General features: G+C 44.5%; 2 protein-coding genes across 2 annotated transcripts in view; both read left to right on the forward strand.

The window, feature by feature from the left end:
• LOC136460838 (uncharacterized) overlaps positions 1–13578 on the forward strand; it is a 29469-nt gene extending 15891 nt beyond the window's left edge. The window contains exons 2-3 of the mRNA XM_066460390.1: positions 12284–12428; positions 12688–13578. Of these exons, the coding sequence (XP_066316487.1) occupies positions 12284–12428; positions 12688–13578 (1036 nt within the window). The remainder of the gene's footprint in view (positions 1–12283; positions 12429–12687) is intronic.
• Positions 13579–13893: 315 nt separating this feature from the next.
• Positions 13894–18378, forward strand: LOC136458675 (WUSCHEL-related homeobox 7-like). Its single transcript, XM_066458603.1, has 3 exons — positions 13894–14317; positions 14544–15617; positions 17928–18378. The coding sequence occupies exons 1-3, from the start codon at positions 14146–14148 to the stop codon at positions 18254–18256; spliced, it is 1575 nt and encodes a 524-aa protein (XP_066314700.1). The 5' UTR covers positions 13894–14145; the 3' UTR covers positions 18257–18378.
• The last annotated feature ends 3658 nt before the right edge of the window (positions 18379–22036 follow it).

Here is a 22036-nt window from a genome sequence, read left to right on the forward strand (position 1 = left end):
TTGACCTTTTAGAGCACTTAATAAATTATAAAATTAAACAAAAAATTTTGGGCCATCTAGGGACTCGAACACGGGTCTCGATGGCTAAATTGCGGGGTCTTAACCGTTGAGCCAGTCGAAGGAATTCGAAAAAAAGGGAAAAGATATCCTACTTAACCCGTAACCGCTACACCGCAATCACTTACCGGTTCAAAGAATGGTCCGGCAGTAATGTTGCTTCATCACTGTCGATTTAGACTTACAACCGGCAGTAATGAACCATTGGGATAACAAAAAGGCGCGGGGTGAAATTTCCCAAAGTCATTTAATAATTTATAAAATTGAACCAAAAAGTTTGGGCCACCTGGGACTCGAACACGAGTCTCGGGGGCTAAATTGCGGGGTCTTAACCGTTGAGCCAGTCGAAGGAATATGAAAGAAAGGGAAAAGATATTGTACTTAACCCCTAACTGCTACACCTCCATCACTGCCGGTTCGAGGAATGGCCCGACACTGATGTTTCCTCATCACTGTCGGTTTAGAACTTACAACCGGCAGTGATGAACCCTTGGTATAAAAGTAAGGCACGGGTTGAAATTTTACAAAGTCATTTCAACCCCGCGCCTAACCCCTCCCCCCACGTCGTCGGAGCACCACCCCACACCAACAGTGCACCACCGTTCCTCGTGCACCCGTACACCACCCCCCGTGCCATCGTTTCCAGCGCCGCGCTTCTCTTCTTCGATGCCGACGCCCTTGCACCACCTCACACCAGAGCACCGACCCATGTCGTCCACCGCCCCATGCTGGAGCACCACACCATCCATACCCTCATTCCTCATCCATGACACTAACCGTGCCCCTCCTTCTCCACGCCTGCACTCCCACCGCGAGGCATTCAGGAGCGCAGTGGACAACTGCTTTCCCACCCCCACGGTGAGTACGTGGCTCACTGCCCGCTATGTGTTTGATGAAATACCCCACGGTGAGTGCAAGGGCCCTAGTATTATGTACTTACTTATGATGCTTGCGTCCGCCTTTGCCTTCATGCAAGGGCTAGAGGCTGTATGGAAGCTCCTGTTTTCTAGAAAATGAATGCACGCTCTTGACAAATACATTTAGGTAAGTTAACTCTTGCACATAATTGAAGATAGGCCACTAAAACCAAACTATAAGGACTACACTAGATATTGTATCTGCACCATGCTCGCTGCCTTTAGCAACTGTCAGTTCTATCTGTGATGCGGAATTGAGGCTAGCCATTACATTGTGTTTTGCATTTATAGGGTCAGGTGGCAGCACCTAAAAAACCATAATTGTGCAATGTAGGAACATGTCTATTCTATTATTCTTCTTGGTTATAGCTACTGCTGTCCACTATGATATGGGATTTTCTTTAAATTAATTCACCATGAAATGATATTAACTATTGAGGCACATCGTGTGTTTTTGTTCAAGGTCAACTATACCAAAGGTGTGTAAATCCTACCTGTTCTGTGTGCTATATAACCATGGCTATCAAAATCATTCGGCTTGCATGATCCTCCATGGTTCCTATATAATTTTGGTATTGTGCATCAGTATACAGCCTATAAAGGCTTGCAATTAGAATGAGCTTAACGAAATGTTGGTCCACTCCATGGTTCCTATATAATTTTGGCTCTATGTTGAATGTTGGCATTTTAAACAACTATTTTAACTTTTTAGACGAGAAAGTCTTTGTTACAACAACAATAACAAAGCCTTTAAGTCCCAAACAAGTTGGGGTAGGCTAGAGTTGAAACCCAGCAGAAGCTATCAAGGTCCAAGCACATGAATAGCTATTTTCCAAGAATTCCTATCTAAGGCTAAGTCTTTGGGTATATTCCATCATTTCAAGTCTTCTTTTATTGCCTCTACCCAAGTCAACTTCAGTCTTCCTCTGCCTCTCTTCACGTTACTATCCTGGCTTAGGATTCCACTACGCACCGGTGCCTCTAGGAGGTCTTCAGTTGGACATGTCCAAACCATCTCAACCAGGTGTTAGACAAGCTTTTTCATGCTAAAATCATGAAGAACAATTTAATTTGTTAGATGCTGCAAGTACCTCCTCTCACAATATAGCTTGCTCCATGCCTCTTTATCTAGATAATATTTGTTCATTAGTTGTATGTGAACTTAATATTCTGATACATCATGTTTGAATGACAACCTAATTTACTTAAATGTATAGGCAACCATGGCATGGTATGTAGTGCATGTTGGTCACGTGCCTAGGATTTATCAAACCTAGGAAGATTGCTATGCTCAAGACTTCCGGCCTACCTTGCAAACCATGGGCAACCGACCTACTATGGTCCAATGAATGCAAACCATGGCCATCCATTGGCACTGGAGATTGAAGAGAAGCCACCCACCGGAGATGTGATGATTAGGAGAATTGCTCCTTGGTCTTGGAAAGATATCATGCTTTTATTTATGGCTATGGTCATTGCTTTTCTTATTTGAAAGTTGATGTAGGCTTAGTTTCATAGAACAGTAGGTGGACTTTGTTGTATGTGGTCAATCAAACAATGAATTTGTTTTAGATGAACATATGCTATTATTTGACTTTGTTGTATGTGGACTTATTATTAGACTTTGCATTAAACATATTATATATATATAATATGAACATATGCTATTAGTAGTTGTTCGCAGCCAAAACTAACCACAATCGTGTCGCAGCCATGACTCGTCGTCGCCTGTTACCCCGTCGTCAAAGAATAGATCGGCAACAAGAAGCGGCTGATATTGCTAGGACGAGAGAGCCACATGATCCGACAAATGGTGACAATGTTAATCAGGATGGTGAGAACGAGCAGCCATGGACCCTATCCGGCCTGCTCGAGCTAGGTCAAAATGACTAGGTAACTTTGGTATCATGTGACTATGTAGCCACACACGCTAATCAATTGAGAGGGTCATAACTTACTTGGTGTCTCCAGCAGGAGCCTTCATCGGCCGAGGATCCAGAGGGTTTGGGTAGCAGGAAGGCCAGATCCAAGCGAGGTGTGTCAAAGATTCCTATTGGTAGGAATGCACACTAGCACATCACTGAGTTCGATGAATTCGGGGATCCACTCTCACCGCCTATAGCTTTGACCAAATACAAGACTATCCTCATGTTACTTATAAGGGACTTCATCATCGATTAGGTACAGGAAGTGGAATGGGAAAGATAATGATCCATGGAGGGTTCCCGAAAATGAGAAGGATTACATATGGGATATCAAGATCCTAGAGTATTTCACTTTCCCAACGGAGTATGACAAGGAGGTAGTCAAGAAAAAGCAAAAGAAATCATGGGGACATGCTTCAAGAATTTCAAGGGGATATTGTACAACAATTTTGTCCTCCAAAATAAAGAGCTAGATTTCGATGGTGGACAATTTAGCAAGCAGAAGGACTTATGGTAGGATTTCAAGGAATACAGGTTATCAGAGGAGTACTTAGAACTGAGCAGGAAGAATAAGGAGAACTCATAGAAAACGACTAATCCTTATCATCTCGGCTCTCGTGGCTACGCCAAAAAGATGTCAAAATTTGAAGCATAACTTGAAAAGATGGATTCACCTTGCTGAGGAATGTGTTCAGGTTGAGACCGCCCATTGGGAGCCAAGATCGGTATTATATTGTATGGGGAGAAATGTACACCACGCTGAGGACAGGAGCTTTAGCTCTACAAATCCACCCATGAGCGAACTCATCCAGAGGATCTCCCAGGTAACCTGAGGAGGTGAGGCAAGAGACTCGCACTTCTAATAGGGAGAAAGACGTGCTCACCCAAGTACCCAAAACCAAGGAGTACCCTAGTTGCACTAGAGGAACCGGTGTTATTCCTAGGAAACTAGCATTCCCTGAAGAATCTCACACTTACCGGAGCTGCTCGAGGGGTAGAGCGGATCAGGAGGCAGAGTGTTTGAGGGCAACTAAAAGAGATGGAAGATAGAATGGATGCACGGATTGAGGTGACTGTTGAAGCACGAGTCCAGCAAATATTTGTATCCATGGGGTCAGGAGTACCACAAAACCCTACTCCTACTGCCTTTAGCCCACAGTTTAAGGGTCACAAGCAGCTGCGGATCAACCCCGCTCGATGAAGAAGATGCGAATGTGCCTCATTTGGTGGATGGCATCACTGAACCCATCAATGTTAAGTTGTACATCTGTCAGGAATGGACAAAGGACAAGGTGGCGCTCGGCCAAGCCTGGCCTACGAGAGATGGGACCATTAATGGCCGCCCAATTCCATAGGGGTACGCTTGCATCACCATTGATAGAATACTTGATAAGAAGTATAACAAGATACACATTGAGTACCATGCAGCGAAAGACCGGTCGAAACTTGGTCATAACAAGGGCTCTCAAGTGGCCTGGCGCAAGCGCTTCATTAAGCTTGATCACCAATTGTCCTCTGATGATGAGGACGACTACGAGTCTTCACTCACCCACGATGATCACTCACCATCTTCCAACAGAGATCACTCCCCTCCTCATCCCGTGCCATCACCCCTAAGAAGACAGATGTCTCCTTCTATTCCTCCTCGTCCAACTCCATCTTCATCAGCCCCGAGAAAAGAGAATCCTCCTCCTCCTCCACCACCATCTTCATCAGCCCCAGGAAAATAGAATTCTCGTCATCCTCCTCCTCCTCCTCCACCTTAGCCCAAAACAAGATCAAAGGCATCCTCACAGTCATAGAAAAGGTCCTCGGATTCGGTTGCTAATGCTCCCAAAGTGGACCAATAAGAAAGAAAAAGGTTGTTCAGTGGCAGTGTTACAAACTTGATGGAAGGAAAATTTACAGCACACATCTTGAAGAAAGATTATGTTAGTTTTTTTAATCTCTGTGCCTCATTGCCTCTGTGTTTGTTGAAGTCCGAATTTGAAAGGCAAACACGGAATCAGTACGCTACAATAAGAGCCGATGAAATACACAATGAAGATTTAAGGAAGATACAGAAGTACGTCGAAGACAACCCTAAATTAACCATGGAAGAGGCCACGAACATCTATTATAATGTATAAGGGACGGGAACACTGGAAATGAAGTATGAAAGGGGCAATTTTTTGGTTTTTGATGACGAGTATAAAAATTTGACAACATATATGTGCTAGTTGCATGAATATTACATCGCTCAAGCAACAGAGACAGAGGACTTTGGTTTTGAGGTTATTATCCGTTCGCCACATGTTTTTCATTATCCTGAAGAAGAGAAGTTCAATATCGAGTGGGAGTGCTTGTTCTAGCTATACCAGAAATGCTCTCTCGATTTACAAATGTTGACGCTGTGGACTATGTAAGTACCCTACACGCACGATATTATAATTAACTACTCTCTCTAGACATAAATTGTTAACTTTTGACCAATTCCCTTGATTTTATGTAGGTGTATAGCAAAATTTTGCATAGTAAAAAGCAAATGGGATAACATAGGCTTCTTGGACCCCTTGTGAGTCAATGAGAAGACATGTTTAGGCCTTCATGGATGTGACGTGGGAGACTTAAAAGAGAGATTGATTGCTGTTTTCGATGAATTCAAGATGAAGAATAAAACCCACATACTTTTAGCCTACAACTGCGAGTATGTGTTCTCGGCTTTTAATTTTATACTTCATTTTTCATTAAGATCATTCGATAATTAGGATTCTATGATTGCAACAACCATTTCATCTTCATTTGTGTCGATCTTGCTAAAAATCTGATCGAGGTGTGGGACTCAAAGAAAAAACCTATTTCATCATCTGGATGCACTAGTGGCAGTGCTGAATTAGTAAGTGATCCTAATAATATATTATTTTCTAGTCACACATACCGCTTTCTAATGTTTCTTCTTTTAATATTGCATAGTGTCCGAAGAAGATATATCGGTGGGACGCTGGTCCCATTCAAGGTTGTCGAAATGGAGGAAAAGTACCTAAAACAGCTAGCGAGAAACAATAAATGCAGATTTTATATAATGTGGGCAATGCTTTCGCTACATCAGCGGGAAATCGGAAGAAACAGATAAGTTGGTGTGTATAATCCCTATTTCATTTATGTCTGTTAATAATTCAACAAAATAATTTACTGATTCCTCTTTGGATATCATCTTTTTTGAATGACAGCGCAAGAAATATAACCACGAAAGACTGTTAGACATGGAGATCGTCGCACTGCACTCGGAGCTGGTAAAATTCATCTTAGCCGAGGTATTAGAAAAAGATAGAGTATTTTCCATTGCACAATCCATGAAGTTCAAGGACCAAGATGGCCCAGAGCGGCTCGCTAGATTATTGTAAGAAGTTCGAGAAGCATGCTTCATCTTATCAAATAATTTCTTTTTTATTTTGAGGGATCGGGATTGAAAGGATCAAGATGCCCAAGAGGGGGGGGGGGGAAAATTGGACTAATTCTAAATTTCTTTGCAATAATTAAACTCTACGGTTAGCCCAATTAACCCCTTGTGCCTAGAAAGTATTTCTATTGATCTAACACACAAAAGTTTAGCACCCTAAGTTCCAATCCTACTCTAGCATGGCAATTCTAGGAATGTAAATGACAAGAATTGAATTGCTCAAAGTAAATGCTCAAAGTAAAGAGAGAAGGAGGAACACGGCGATGTTTTGCTGAGGTATTGGAGAGTCACCACTCCCCACTAGTCCTCGTTGGAGCACCCGCGCAAGGGTGTAGCTCCCCCTTGATTTGCGCAAGGATCAAGTGCTCTCTACGGGTTGATTCTTCGACACTCTGTCACGGTGAATCACCCACAACCACTCACAACTTGAGTTGGGTCATCCACAAGCTCCGCTGGATGATCACCAAGCTCTCCAATCACCACCAAGCCGTCTAGGTGATGGCGATCACCAAGAGTAACAAGCACGAACTCTCACTTGACCACGACAAGCCTAATGAGAAGGGTGGATGCACACTTTGCTACTCTTGATCTCACTAATGCGGGCTCTTTTTGGGATTCTCAAATCTCAATCACCTCACTAGGACCTTGCTCTTCTTGACACTTTCAAAGGTGTTTCTCAGCTGTTGGAATGAGCAAAAGTACCCCCACACACGAATGAAGGAAGTATTTGTAATATGGGCTGAAAAACGAACCGTTATGTGCCTCTACGGGGTGACCGGACGCTTCGGTCATGTTGACTGGATGCGTCAGTCAATTCACCCTGAACTCCAGTGTTTACAGTGTGACCGGACGCGTTTGGTCGTGATTTCCCCTCTCTGGAACCTTACTGGAGTCGACCGGACGCTGGCCCTCAGCGTCCGATCACATGACCTCATAGCGTCCAGTCGCACCAGACGAAAACACCTTGGTCAAATGAACTAACTGGACCCTGAGCCAGCGTCTGGTCACACCAGAGCCAGCGTCCAGTTAGTATCTGACCCTCCATTCACTTCTAACTCTCGATCATACGTGAATAAAGTTTGCTCCATTAGATCTAAGGGCTATTTTGGAGCTACCTAGTGCTAAATTTAGCAAGTGTGCACCATATCTAACTCACTAGACTCACCTAGGTCAAGCTACCCGTCCATACCTCACTTAATAGTACGGCCAAAGGAAAAATAAAGTTATAAACTACTCTAAGTGTCTCTTCAACTCCAAACGACACTTAACACTAGTCCATCCTTAACCTTGTAGTCCATTCTTTGAAATCTGAAACGATTTCCATCGCAGGGGCATGACCACCATAATTTCCTAATCGATCTCCATTACCATGACCTAACTTAATTACCTCTGCAAAATACACGTTAGTCACAGTAATCATGTATTGTCATTAATCACCGAAATCCAACTAGGGGCCTAGATGCTTTTAGAGATCTTGATAAGAACATTTGAATGGTAACCGTAATATTTGTAATGTTTAATATTGATGGACTTGTCGTCTACGTAGCATATATAAAGCGAAACCCGATTCCACAAAAAATATAAATTAAAATAAATTATAAAACAATAAAATGCGAATGAACCATCACTGCCGGTTAGCAACAAACCAGCAGTGCTGTTGTAACCATCACTGCCGGTTAGCAACAAACCGGCAGTGTTGTCGTAACCATCACTGCTGGTTAGAAACAAACCGATAATGTTGGCTTGCTCAACATTGTCGGCTTGAACCATGAACCGACAGTGATGGTTACGACAACACTGTCGGTTTGAGCCATGAACCATCAGTGTAGGCTTGCTCAACAATGCTGGCTTGAGCCAAGAACTGACACTCTTGAAGCAACCATCACTGTCGGTTGGGACTACAAACGGGCAGTGTTGTTCAACTGGACACTGTCGGGTGGAGCTAGGAACCGACACTGTTGCATGTAGATCAGTGTCGGTTTTTAGAATCGACAGTGATGTCAACCCCCCATCACTGTCAGTATGCCACTGTCGGTTCAAAATCTGGTAGTGAAGGGGGTTTTTGAACCGACAGTGATGTCCAGATCTGGGGTAGTGAAAGGATCACCCAGTTTTGAGCTATTGCTGCCAACCTATTGAGAAGTATATCCATACTCCTCCTGTCCACCCTCTAAAAACATATATCATTTCTAAGTTTCCAAAGAGACCACATAGCAACTAAAGAAATTATGTTCAACACACCATTTCTTTTATTACTAAACCAGAATTTATCAATGACATCTAAAGAACTTCCAAGATGAACACAAAAAACTTTAGTTATAGTGGCCCAAAGCTGTAACTAAATTATGTTGTGCTATATAATATTAGAATCCTCTATCTCGTCTAATGTCAATATATGGCTTGCAAAAAAAATCAAAGGATACAACACATAAAAATTACTTTCTAGGTACCCTTGTTCTCATGAAAATGTATATAACTTGTTTTGATTTTTGTAAAGAGGTTCCTTATGTACAACACTTTTTCCAACACTTTTGGATTTTAACTTTTACTGGAACTCATCATTACATGTCTCTCAGAGATGGCTAGCAGTGGACGCGGGCAGGGGGCACGAGCCCCCAACCAAAATTTCCACCTTGGGTGTGTTTTGTAGGAGAGACTGACATCGACGAACAACAGTCTATAGGTCGAAGACGTGCCACTTGGGCATACAAGGTAATGTGGGCCTCTCCCTCGTTTGCACTTACTTACCTCATGGCATCTAATTCGGCAAATAAAAAGCCCAGCCATAACAACCTAATGAGGATATCACTCGTATAGATACACACGACATCTCTCAAGTCGCCATGTAAGGGACAATTACTAGAGTGCAAGCATGGCAACAAAATCTTCAGGTGAACTTGTTCCTATGCAATACTTTTCGTGAATTTATGAATAGAGTACTTGTGACTTATGACACGTGACTACATAGGTTGCTTAGTGGGATCCTCTTTGGTTTAGACTTTTTTCCACTTTTTTGGTCCGATTTGCAAATTCTGTGAAACAATTTCTAAAGGTGGTTGTGTTTCAACCCGTCTCTAGAAATCGATTTTCAGGGGCAGATGGATAGTGGCCTTTAGAAATTATTGATTTCTAGAGACACACAAGTAGAGGCGGACGAAACAGCCACTCCTACAAATAGATTTTGACGGCCTCATAAATGTTTTTTAGTAGTTTAAGGCCGTGTCTGGTTTAGCCTTTGAAAAGTGCTTCTACTGCTAAAAAGCAAAACACCAACTGAAATGGGTGGAACCTGAAGCTGCTTTTTAACAAGCCGCAACTTTCGTGTAGTACAGTTTTCGCTACAACTTGGACCCTACTTTCATCTTTCAGCTTTTAGCTTTCCAAAACAGGTGGAAATAGATAGATGTTTTACAACTATTTCAAAGGAGATAGAGAGGGGTTAGGTTTCATTGTTGTTTCAATCAACATTTTCACAACACAAAGCTAATAACAACTTTTTCAAAGCTCAGAAACAACTTTTCCACATCTCACACTTGAACCAAACGAACCCTAAGTATTGTTAGATTCGTCATGAAAATAAAACTATATTTTCATAGTATACCTATCATATGTTATGGGTAAGCCACAGCTACTCCGATCCCACCACTCTAAATTATAAGGTGTTTTGGTTTTTTTTGTAGATCTAGTGCTTTTGCTATGCATTTAGACATAGTGTATATCTAAGTACTCCCTCCGTCCCAAAATAAGTGTCATTTTTAGTTTCCTAGGAAAATCGAGCACTATTAACTTTGACCAAATATATACAAGAAAATATTAATATTTATAGTACTTAATTAGTATGACTAGATTCATCGTTGAATCTATTTTCATAACATACTTATTTGGAGATACAAATGTTGCTAATATTTTCTATAAACTTAAGAAAGTTTGATCAACACAAATACCATAGCAACACTTATTTTGAGACGGAGAGAGTACATAGTACTACCTTCAGTCCATTTTATCTGGCGCACACGCATATCAAGATTCAAACTTTAAAAACTTTGACCAATAATTAGGCTTATAAGTTTTAACTATTATAATACAAACTTTATATGATTAGATTTGTAAAGAATTATACTATCCAATGATTATAAATTTATAAGCATAAATAATATAATATAAAATAAATGAGTGGTCAAAGTGTAATAGAAGACCGTGTCATTCTAACTTACGTCACATAAAATGGACCAGAGAGAGTAAAAGTTATGTATTAAAAAAGTCAAAACGCCTTATAATTTAGAAACAAGAAAGTACCTATTAGCTGGGCGTTGTTTCAATTCGATCACTAGCCTAAATGTCAAGATGCGTAGCGCTTATAATTTGGATGGCAAAAAATGTTGTTTTGCAATCTATTAACCGGTATTAGCTAGGTTAGGATAGCTAATGAGATAGGAGTAGTTGTTACATGGATGCCTAGTTAATAATTAGTTGAGTCTATTTAGATCCATCTTAGCTAAATTTTAGTAAATTGTATCTTAATCAAAATTTACTTGTTTCTCAACTAAGTACAGATCGAGCTAGAATTGAATTATCTTGAGAACGGAGATAATGTAGTAAACTAAAGCCAGCTATTACTACGGTACTCCCTCCGTTCTTAAATAACTATCATTTTTTATTTCCATGCCTTAAGTTTAACTGGATTTATAGAAAATGTAGTGCAACATTATTTGTATCTTCTAATAAATTTATTATGAAAATAGATTTAACGACCTATCTAATAATATTAATTTTATACCATAAATATTAATATTATATACATTCAGTCAAAGTTGTTTCTCGAAAAACAAAAAACGACTAGTTATTTAGAGACAGAGAGAGTACTAGCATATACTGCTCCCTCCGTTTTTATAACGTTTAATTATTCGAATGTATCAACAGAATTTTCTGTAGATGTCACGTTAGGTTTGTTCTAAGTCAAATATTTGTATCTTTAATCATTTATTTTAAAATTTTCTTAGAGTTTCAAAACATAGGAATTATCGTTTATAAAAGTATTCCTCATAGTGAATCTAAGAACATAGATTTTATGTTATGAATTTATACATATTTTTTGAAATAGAAAGTCAAAGATAGCAATGTTTGACTTATAGCCTATTCGTTTGTTGATTTCAACAATGGCTTATCAGTTAGCCAATAATGCTTTTCTCTCACAACAAACCAGTATTAGTCGGGCTTATCATTTTAGAAACCAACCCGCGAATAGGTTGTTAGGGCGCGTTTAGATGCAAAAACTTTTGGGTTTCGGCTACTGTAGCACTTTCGTTTGTATTTGGCAATTAGTGTCTAATTATGGACTAATTAGGTTCCAAAGTTTCGTCTCGCGATTTCTCATCCAACTGTGCAATTAGTTTTTTTTCGTCTATATTTAGTACTCTATACATGTGCCGTAAGATTCGACGTGATGGGTACTGCACAAAATTTTTGAGAACTAAACGGGCCCTTAGTATAAAGCTAACAAGACATGTAAATAAAAATGAAGGAAGTACTGGTAGACAACACATTCAATTCTATTTGACGTGTGGAAGGCTCTGCAAAGCTAGCGTCCAATCCAACACCCACTCAAATTCAAATTCTAGAGCACCTTTCAATTCTAGTAGGCCCTTGTTTAGTTCTCTAAAAGTGCACTATATAAAAAGAAGATTTCTTGTCACATCAAACTTATGGTATATGTATGGAGTACTAAATATAGACGAAATCAAAAACTAATTGCACAGTTTGCTTTAACTTTGTGAGATAAATCTTTTAAGCTTAATTAGTCAATGTTTGAATAATAATTTACAAATACAAATAAAATGCTACAGTGGAAAATCGTGCACTATGCAAAGTTTGCAGTTGGCAAACTTTGCCGAACTCACGCTGCGGTTAGCCGGTTACGCACTTTTCCCCCGGTGTGTCCCCTCCAGAAATAATCCTGTTCCTCGCAACAAGCAGCTCACCCGACCATGCCACCCGCGGTCAAATTGCCGCCCCGTGATATCGCCATGTGACGCGGCTGCAGTTCTCATTCCTTCCGGCAAATGGGATTGGAAAGGCGAGGCGACGCCCCAGGTCGCCATCACGCGCCCTCATTCGGAAAGGCACCGTCAGAAATGGCAGAACACGGCAGCGCGCGGGGGGCGTCGCTTCGGTTTTCCGTGTCCACCTTCGCTTGGCAGCGGCAGCAGGCACACAGCGCACTACTGTAGCAGCCAGCTCGCGTCGCGCGCGTACCTTCGCACGTTGCACCCATCCGGCATGAGCGGCCATAGTTGGCTATGCAGCCCGAGTCCGTCGACCTGATCCAAGGCTTTTTTTTACCTGGTCCAAGCATGGCCTGGAGAAGCAGGCCGTGCCTGGGCCTTACCCCAGGCACGTGGGACACGACACGGCCCGCTACAGAACCGGAGGCCCGCTGTCCGGCCCGGCCTACCGCCTCCTCGCGCCCCGCATATATAAGCGGGGACTCCGCTCGGTCGCCTCCTCCCGCGTCACCCCAAACCCTAAATCCTACCCGCGCGGATGCAGGCGCCCTCTCTCCTCACGCGCCGTCGATCTCTCCCTCCTCCACTCCCTCTCCCTCCGGCCCTCCCTCCACTCTCTCCCGGTGCAACAACGGTGCCCCTCTCCCTCCCTCTCTCGCGGCCCCTGTAGGCCTACAGCGGCGCTCTGCGGTGGAGCTCGCGTGGCCCTCCGCGGCGGAGCGCGCGCGGCCCCTGCAGTGGCGCTCTCGCGAGGATTCGGCGGGATCCAGCGCTCCCCTGCAGCTTTGATGCTCCCATGCAAGCGGACAGGCGAGATCCGGCCTGAGGAAGTGGTGGCACGGAGCAGGGCGGCTCTCCTTCCGACGCGGACGTCTCCGGGCAGGGGCGGACACGGATCCAGCGCGGGACGACGCAGTTCTCCTCCTCCGTGGCGGATCCGCTCCCCGCGTCGTCCCTCCCTCCCTTCTCCGACGGATCCGGCACCGGTGCAACGGATCCGGCGAGTGGCGAGCGCGCTGGCCACCTCCGGATCCGGCGTCGATCTCCTTGGCGACGAGCGGCGTCGACCCCCTACACCTCTCGAGCGGCGTCGCCCTTCCCCCCTCTCTCTGTCGGCAGCCACTAGGCCTCGGACTAGCACGGCCTGTGGAATTAGCCGTGCTTCTCGGGCCGGCCCGGCACAAAAATCGGCCCATAGTGTTGTGCCTGGGCCGAAGATCAGGCCCGTGGCCTTGTGAGGCATGTCGTGCCATGCCGGCCCGACCCCATCGGCCCGTGCTTTCACGGGCCCATACCGGGCCGTGCCGGCCGGTTGGCCATCTATATGAGCGGCACAGCCGGGGCGAGCCGTCCGTCAGTTCCCTCCCGATGCAACGCCACGCGACCCGGTCTCGCGAGCACGCATCTCCAAGCAGGGCGAGACTGGAGCTCGGCCAGTAGAACTGGGAGACCATTCATTGCGTGGCAACGGTGCGCGAGACCGAGGGTAGGTGCGGCCATTATAAGAGGCAGCCAGCAGCAGTGTGCGAGCGTCGCCTAGCCTGGTGAAAGACCCCCATCCCATAGGCCATAGGCCATAGCCCATAGTGTAGCGAGAAGGTGCGACAGCAGGGTAGGGAGCTCACTGATCTTCTCAGTGTTAATTCTTCCGAACCACAGAGGCTTTCACTGGCAGTAGTAGATGAAGTAGTAGTGGTAGTAGTACAGAATCCCTAGCTGCCGCTGTTTGAGCTCACAAGGAGAAGATCTGGTGTTCTGCGAAAGGGGGCAACAAGAGAAGAGAAGAGAAGAAGAATCGGCTCAGCATGGCCGCCTCCTTCAACAACAGTCACTGGCCGAGCATGTTCAGGTCCAAGCACGCCGCCGAGCCGTGGCAGACGCAGCCTGACATCAGCAGCTCGCCGCCGTCCCTCCTCCCAGCTGGCGGATCCACCACCACCGGCCGCTGCCTCAAGCACCCCCTCTCAGGTTACTCAGGTACGCCGTACGCCACCGTCCCCGAGATGTATGCATGCACCTGATGCACCTACACCGATCGATCGACCATGTACATGCATGATACTGTCGCAGCTAGGCTCGTGCATGCCACTAGTAGAGGTAGAGAGGTAGGGTTTATTTGTTGCGAGGTGGGGGATCAAGATCGAGAGGTGAAGCTAGCTGACTCCTGGTTGATTGCTTTGTTTCTCGATCTATGCATGTGTAGGTGGCGAGGAGCGGACCCCGGATCCGAAGCCGCGGTGGAACCCCAGGCCGGAGCAGATCCGGATTCTGGAGGCCATCTTCAACTCCGGCATGATCAACCCGCCGCGCGACGAGATCCCCCGCATCCGCATGCGCCTGCAGGAGTACGGCCAGGTCGGCGACGCCAACGTCTTCTACTGGTTCCAGAACCGCAAGGCCCGCTCCAAGAACAGGCTGCGCACCACCACCGCGGGCACCGGACGGCTGGGGCTGGGCCTCGCGCGCGCACCGGGCCGCGGGGCCGCCGCGGCGGCGTCCGTCACGCCGCCGCCGCCGCAGCCCTTGATCCAGAACCCATTCCAGCTGCTCGCCTCGCCCGCGCAGGCGCCCACTTCCTCGTCCTCGTCCTCCTCCGACCGCTCCTCCGGGTCCAGCAAGCCGGCTGCGAAGTCGGCGGCGGCGGCGGCCATGGACTTGCTAGGGCCGCTCGCCGCGGCGTGTCCCCATCAGATGTACTACCAAGGCCACCCCGTGGCGCCGGCCACGGCGCCAGCGCACAAGGTGCTGGACCTCGACCTCGTAGCCTCCGACGAGCCCGTCTTCCAGCCGTTGCCGAAGGGCTACTGCTTGTCGGCTGCCGAGGTCGCTGCCATTCTTGGGGCCGGGGGGCAGTACATGCACGTGCCCGTGCAACAGCAGCAGCCACCGGCGGCGTTGCCTGCGGGAGCGTTCTTGGGGCTGTGCAACGAGCTGACGACAGAGCCGACCGTCACTGGTCACAGGACATGCGCCTGGGGCCCGGCGGGGCTCGGGCAGTTCTGGCTCGGGGGCGGCGCTGATCATCATCAGCTCGGCAAGAACAACACCACCGCGGCGACCAACACAGTGGCAAGGGAGGTGGCGCACGAGGACACCACGAAGCTGGGGTTGCTGCAGTACGGCTTTGGAGCTAGCACGGCCATGGAGGCGGCGCCTCTTGCTGCATCGCCGGCTGGCGCCACTGTTACCGTGGCGAGCGTGGCTGCCACTACCGCTGGGCTCACAGGTTTGCCTGCAAGTACTAATGGTGTCGTCGCCAACTATGATCTGCTGCAAGGTACGTGAAAAGTTGATTAATTTTGGAGTACCATTTTTAAAAAGTCCGTACATGTTTTTTCTCAGTACAGTACGTGTTGTATCATCATATGCTTTTGGATTGTGTTTGTATGGATTAGCGCCCTGATTGTTTAATTTATAAGCAATATTTTTTCCGCTAATAAATAGTATTTTTTATTATAATAAATCAGTCAATTGTAATTAGCCGGTCAGCGAACAGGGTATAGGGTATAGGACTGTCAGTGTGTCGCGTCACATGATTAGGTGGTCATTTCTCTCGTACTATAGTACTACTATATTGGGTCTCTCTTTCAGCTTCGTTTCATTTTTATACAGTGTTAGAACACTATGTGATGTTCGTTTGGAGGAATTCCGGAGAATCTAGATGTATTTAAGGGGGTGTTTAGTTACCCCAAATTCCAGAATTCGGCACTATGCAAAAAGAAGATTCCCCGTCACATCAAACTTGCGGTACATGCATGGAGTACTAAATGTTGACGAAATCAAAAACTAATTATACAGTTTGGTTGTACTTTGCGAGACGAACGTTTTGAGCCTAATTAGTCAACGTTTGGACAATTATTACCAAATAAAAACGAAACGCTACAGTAGACTCGGCGGCGCCGAATTCGGACGCAACTAAACGAGGGCTAAAGGAATTTATGAGAGAAAAATACGGTTACGAATAAAAAAAGAAACGGATCAAGTCAGGTTTAAGACACACAAATGGGGCCCATAGTGCTAAGCTGCATGCTAGCTTTGACTAGGAGTATGCAGCGGTATGTCTTACTGTATGTCTTATGATATGCGCAAAGACGTTCAAGCTGTATATGCTTGTTAATTGGCATGGAATTGCACAAATCTCATTAAAAAATTGAAACACCATCTTCTTTTGATAAAAAAGCCCCAATGCAATCACATCTTAACGATCCCAATACAAGGGTACTGTCAGTGTTTGTATGTCTAAAGGATGCATGTGGCAATCGGTAAGATCAAGAGCCATGCATGCATAAATCTCTTATAGGAGTACATATGTTCGATCTTGTCACAGCCTTCCTGCATGACTTTACCGTGCATGATAAAAGTTGTGGAAATTTGTCAGTTTGCAAGCACAGTAGCTTTAGAAAAAGACCAAAATTTCCGAGTTGTTCTCCCCATCGGGAAACAAAAGCCGTTCTTGATGGAATGCTTCAAAGGTATGAACTATTTCGTGGCGATGCATCTACATCATATCATCATATGTAGATGCATCCAATGCTGCACGTAACGACTCCATCTTCTGCATGCGTGCTTTCACATTTTTTTTTACCGAAGACATATGTGCTTACATGAAACTAGTAGAGTTGGAGCCTTGAAGGAACATAGAACATGAGAATTTGAGGACTCTTAGCGCTTGGTTACACGTCGCAACTACATTTTGCCACCCTCTGTTGGGCCTTGCACTGTCTGGCCTAGCTGCATCCATCGTGAGGCCTTGTTTGGATGTTATTAGATTCACCTTAATCCACGTGTGTTGAGATGTATTGGGGTAGAATTTAGTTTAAGTTCCACTCCAATATACCCTAATGCATGTGGATTGATACGAATCCGACTACATCCAAACAATGCCTCAAAAGGATATAGTTTCAGAACAACACCATATTCAAGTATAGTAAATTTGGCTAAATTTATAAAAAAAATATTAAATTTTATCATACTAAATGGGTACTATTAGATTCGATATTAAATATATTTTTATAGTATATTTATTTAACCTCATACACATTGTACTTTTACTATATATTTGATTAAACTTTAGACTTTTTGCTCTGATTGCTTAAACTTATCAGTCTGGCTTATCAAGCTATGGTATAATGTTTTTCTCTCACAATAAATCAGCGAACCGTATTTTTTCAGCCTAGCTTTTCAGCACGTCTAGATCTAGATTTTTTTTCCTGGTGGACGTAGTACTAGCTTCTCTCTGTCGTGGAAAGGGTAGAAGAAGAAATTTTGCATGCGTACAGTACGTACGTTCTTGAAAAGACTGAGATGACGGTAGTCAAATTTCTGCCGCTCGACGTCCAAGCGAAGCGAAGCACTCTGCAGAGGCGTCTTTACCTAGAGCGAGCGTGCGGGCGTGCGCGTGTGTGCATGCATGGCATGGCAATTCAAGGCTCTGTTCATGCACGCATGCATTGACTGGACTGGACTGTCATTATACTTGGGTTTCCTCAAACCCTTCGATTTCTTAATTCACGGGCCAAGCGCAATAACTTGGACGCACTAAATACCCTCTCGCCGTATGTTTGACTGTCTCTCTACATGGACGCAGGACTGTCAGTAGTGCCCGGGGCCGGGGCCGTCGTCGGTGTTAGCACCGGCGGTGCACCAGCTGCCGCCGTTGCCGCGGCCGCGGCGCCCACGGCGGCGGCGCAGGAGAGCGTCGTGGCGCTGTGCATCACGGACACCGTCACGGGCAAGAGCGTGGCGCACAACGTCGCGGCTGCGAGGCTCGACGTGAGGGCGCAGTTCGGCAAGGCGGCCGTGCTGCTCCGCGGCGTCGGCGATCGCGGCCTCGACCTCGAGCCCGTCCCCGTCGACGCGTCAGGCTGCACAGTGGAGCCGCTCCAGCACGGTGCCTTCTACTATGTGCTGGTGTAATGGCAAATTCAACGTGACGCGTGAAGAAGCTATAGAGTCCCGGTGTGCCGCGCAAAAGCGCGGATGGCAAGTGGATTAGGGTGTATCAGCTGGCTGGCATAGGTGTGTGCCGATTTATCTAGTCTTCGTTTAATTTATCTCGTATTATGTATGCTTGCATTGCATGCAGTGCACTAAGAACAATATCGTATATTGCAATCTCTCTGTGCCTTGCAAGATCAGTTTGGCTTAACCTTATATAGTATGTTCGTGTACATGTTGTTCTATCTGCAATGCAACGTATAATTCTTAGTACTATCCTTTTAAGAAAATGCTATTAAGCCTTGGCAATAGACCATTTGCTAGTTCTTCGTTCGGATCGAGTTGGATAAACAAAAATTTTATGCCGTTTTTTTTAGGCAAAACAAAAAGGGAAAAATATGTGCAAATTTGTTGGGAAGAACTAAGAAAAATCCAAACTCATTGTCTGCTTTTGTTCGTCAATCACGTACATCCCGCAAGTACAGACATACGTAATACTGATGCTTCTTCAAGGGTTACACATAATATTGATGCTTCTTCAAGGGTTGCAAGAGTCCTGGCAGTTCTGGCGTTCAGTCTTTGATTCTCCTGCAAGTGTCATAGTATTGGCAACAAAAGCTCCAATATCCATCATCATGTTCCTCCACCAGAACCTATCCCTGAGATGGTGTATATCTTAGTACTTCCGGGATGGATCGAATACTTGGAGGTATATGAATAAGCCTCTCAGAGTATTTCCATTATAACGGTATCATCAGCAGACACATAGATGCGGTCTTTGTACCATAGGGTACCTTATCTGTCTTCTTAGAACTCTGGGCATTTGTCTTTCAACATCACACTTCAAATGTCTTGAATCTCAAGGCAGTCATTTTAGGGCTTCCTTATTCGATCTTCCATATCATAGCACACGCTAAGCTCATTCAATTGACCTTAGTCACTGAATTCCAATATGAGTTCTTTCATTTCCATACAAAGGTCCGGGTGAGTAGTTCTTGCAACTCAGAGCGTTAGCTACCACGTTGGCCTTGCCGGGGTGATAGTGGATCTCAAAATTGTAATCCTTAATCAATTCTAACCATAGGTGCTATTGCATTTTGAGCTCAACTTGAGTGAAGAAGTAATTTAGGTTCTTGTGATTCGTCACATTTATTTTTGATCACATAGTGCCTCCATATTTTGTGTGCATGCACCATAATTGCAAGCTCCAAATCATTAGTTAGGTACCTCTGCTCATGGTCTTTTTAGCTATCGGGAGGAGTAAGGAACTACCTTCTCGTTCTGCATTATAACACAACCCAAGTCCTGGCTCGAAGCATCATAGTAGACAACTGTTTAACTGATTGTTTTTGTGGCTGATAAGCCGTCTGATGCTGTTTTATTGTAAGAGAAAAACGTTGTACCGTGGCTGATAAACCGGGCTGATAAGTTCAAGCGAACATAGCGGAAGTCCTACAAAATACAACATCAGAATAGGTGTAGTTGTGGGCTTCTTCTTGAGGGCATCGAATCTCTACTCACACTCAGATTATATATAAGCTAAAGTTGGAGGTTGTTTAGATTCGTAGATTGCATGGGCAGGGATTGATAACTTTTCAGTGTAAATTACCATAATGTCCCCATTCTTTATTTTTTATGCTGCCATGGAAGGAAGAGGGGCAGAATGGTCTTTTGATATCTAGAAGCTAGGTTCCTTGGGCTTACCAGATTATGCAATCTGATGGTGTGTAGATTCCAGAAGCTGGCTAGAACTATAGCTGTTTGGAGCCCTTCCCTAGATTTTAAAAGCCAAGTTCTGCTATCTCAATGAATCCAAACAGATACATCCATATGACTAAAGGGTTTTTGGTTGTTTAGTCGCTCCTAAAATTCATGTCACATCGAATGTTTAGATATTAATAAAGAGCATTAAATATAGATTAATTACAAAATCAATTACATAGATGGAGGCTAATTTGCGAGACGATTTTTTAAGCCTAATTAATCCGTCATTAGCACATGTACTGTAGCACAATGTTGTTAAATCATGAACTAATTAGGCTTAAAAGATTCGTCTCGCAAATTAGTCGCAAGTTGTGCAATTAGTTTCGTAATTAATCTATATTTAATACTCTATGCATGTGTCAAACATTCGATGTGACAGAAATTTTAGGAGTTTCTGTACCAAACAGGCCAAGATTAAGGTCTCGTTTAGTTCCTCCCCAAAAAAGTTTACACCATATCTCATCAAATGTTTGGATACATGCATGGAGTATTAAATATAGACTAAAAATAACTAACTACACATATTGCGACTACTCTGTGAGACGAATCTTTTAAGCCCAATTACTCTATGATTTGACAATAAAGTGCGACAGTACACATATTTGCTAATGACGGATTAATTAGGTTTAATAAATTCATCTCATGGTTTACCGACGGAATCTGTAATTTATTTTTTTATTAGTATCAAACAACACATGCGACATCTCCATATAACACCTGATGTGACACCCTAAAACTTTACAACAAAAAAACTAAACAAGGCATCATGTAGACACACCGGGCAGATCACAAATCGCTTGAGCTTATAAGCTAATCAGCACTACTTTTTCAATTATAAAATAATGTTTTTCTCTCACAGCACTCTACAATTTAACCGTGGCAGCCATAAGTCACACCGAACTGAGCCCTCTCTCTTCCCGACCGAGCCCTGCACTGCACTGTGCCTGTGCCTGTGCTGTTGCTGTTGGCACTGTGGCTGAGCGCGCGCGCGCGCATGGGCGGGGGACACGATACATGAGTTTCGTGTGGACAGGCCTCTCCCGTGCCGCAGGGAGCAACCAGGACAGGGCCCCCTGCCCTTGCCGTGGCAGCTGGGCGGAAAGGCAGACAGCGCGCGAAGCTTCCACACACATGCGCAGGGCAGCCACTCCTATCTCTTAGCCCTTGTTTAGGCCCGGTTTAGTAGCACCCTAACTTCCAAAAAGTTGCTACAGTACCTGTCACATCGAATGTTTGCGGCCTTTGCATGGAGCATTAAATGTAGACGAAAAGAAAAACTAATTACACAGTTTGGTGGGAAATTGCGAGACGAACGTTTTAAGCCTAATTAGTCCATGTTTGAACACTATTTGCCAAATAAAAACGAACGTGCTACAGTAGACCCAAAATCCAAATTTATGGAACTAAACAAGGCCTTAGTTTTCGAAAAGTTTTTCCAAAAAATGCTAAAGTATTTGTTACATCAAATCTTATGATACGTGTATAGAGCATTAAATGTAGACGAAAAAAACTAATTGCACAGTTTTATTGGAAATTGCGAGACGAACGTTTTGAGCTTAATTAACATGATTAAACACTAATTGTCAAATAAAAATAAAAATGCTACGGTAGCCAAATTTTTGACTTTTTACGAACTAAACCAGGGCTTACTCTGTTGCGCCTACGAATGTCGTAGCACAGGACAGGACTGTCCTTCCGGCCGGCGTCGGCAGACCAACCGGACGCCCCTCTTTGCCCAACCTGATAAATAGTATCACTTTCGTCTTATTTGGTAAATATTGTCCAATCGTGGACCAACTAGGCTCAAAAGATTTATCTCGTGATTTCCAACTAAACTGTATAATTAGTTATTTTTTTTACCTATATTTAATACTCCATATAAGCGGCTAAAAATTGATGTGATGGAGAGAGAGTAAAAAAACTTGGAACTTTGATGGGATCTAAACCAGGCCTTAGTTGCCCAAATTGGCGCCCCCTTGCCTTTGGCCCTTTGAC

This window comes from Miscanthus floridulus, chromosome 6 (assembly GCF_019320115.1).
Source record: "Miscanthus floridulus cultivar M001 chromosome 6, ASM1932011v1, whole genome shotgun sequence".
Taxonomy (NCBI): domain Eukaryota; kingdom Viridiplantae; phylum Streptophyta; class Magnoliopsida; order Poales; family Poaceae; genus Miscanthus; species Miscanthus floridulus.

What these genes read in the sequence shown, in the direction of transcription:
- LOC136458675 (XM_066458603.1), top strand. Translation starts at nt 14,146, where the DNA reads ATGGCCGCCTCCTTCAACAACAGTCACTGGCCGAGCATGTTCAGGTCC. An exon ending in CCCCCTCTCAGGTTACTCAG is followed by an intron (nt 14,318 to 14,543) that starts GTACGCCGTACG and finishes ATGCATGTGTAG; the next exon opens with GTGGCGAGGAGCGGACCCCG. An exon ending in CAACTATGATCTGCTGCAAG is followed by an intron (nt 15,618 to 17,927) that starts GTACGTGAAAAG and finishes ACATGGACGCAG; the next exon opens with GACTGTCAGTAGTGCCCGGG.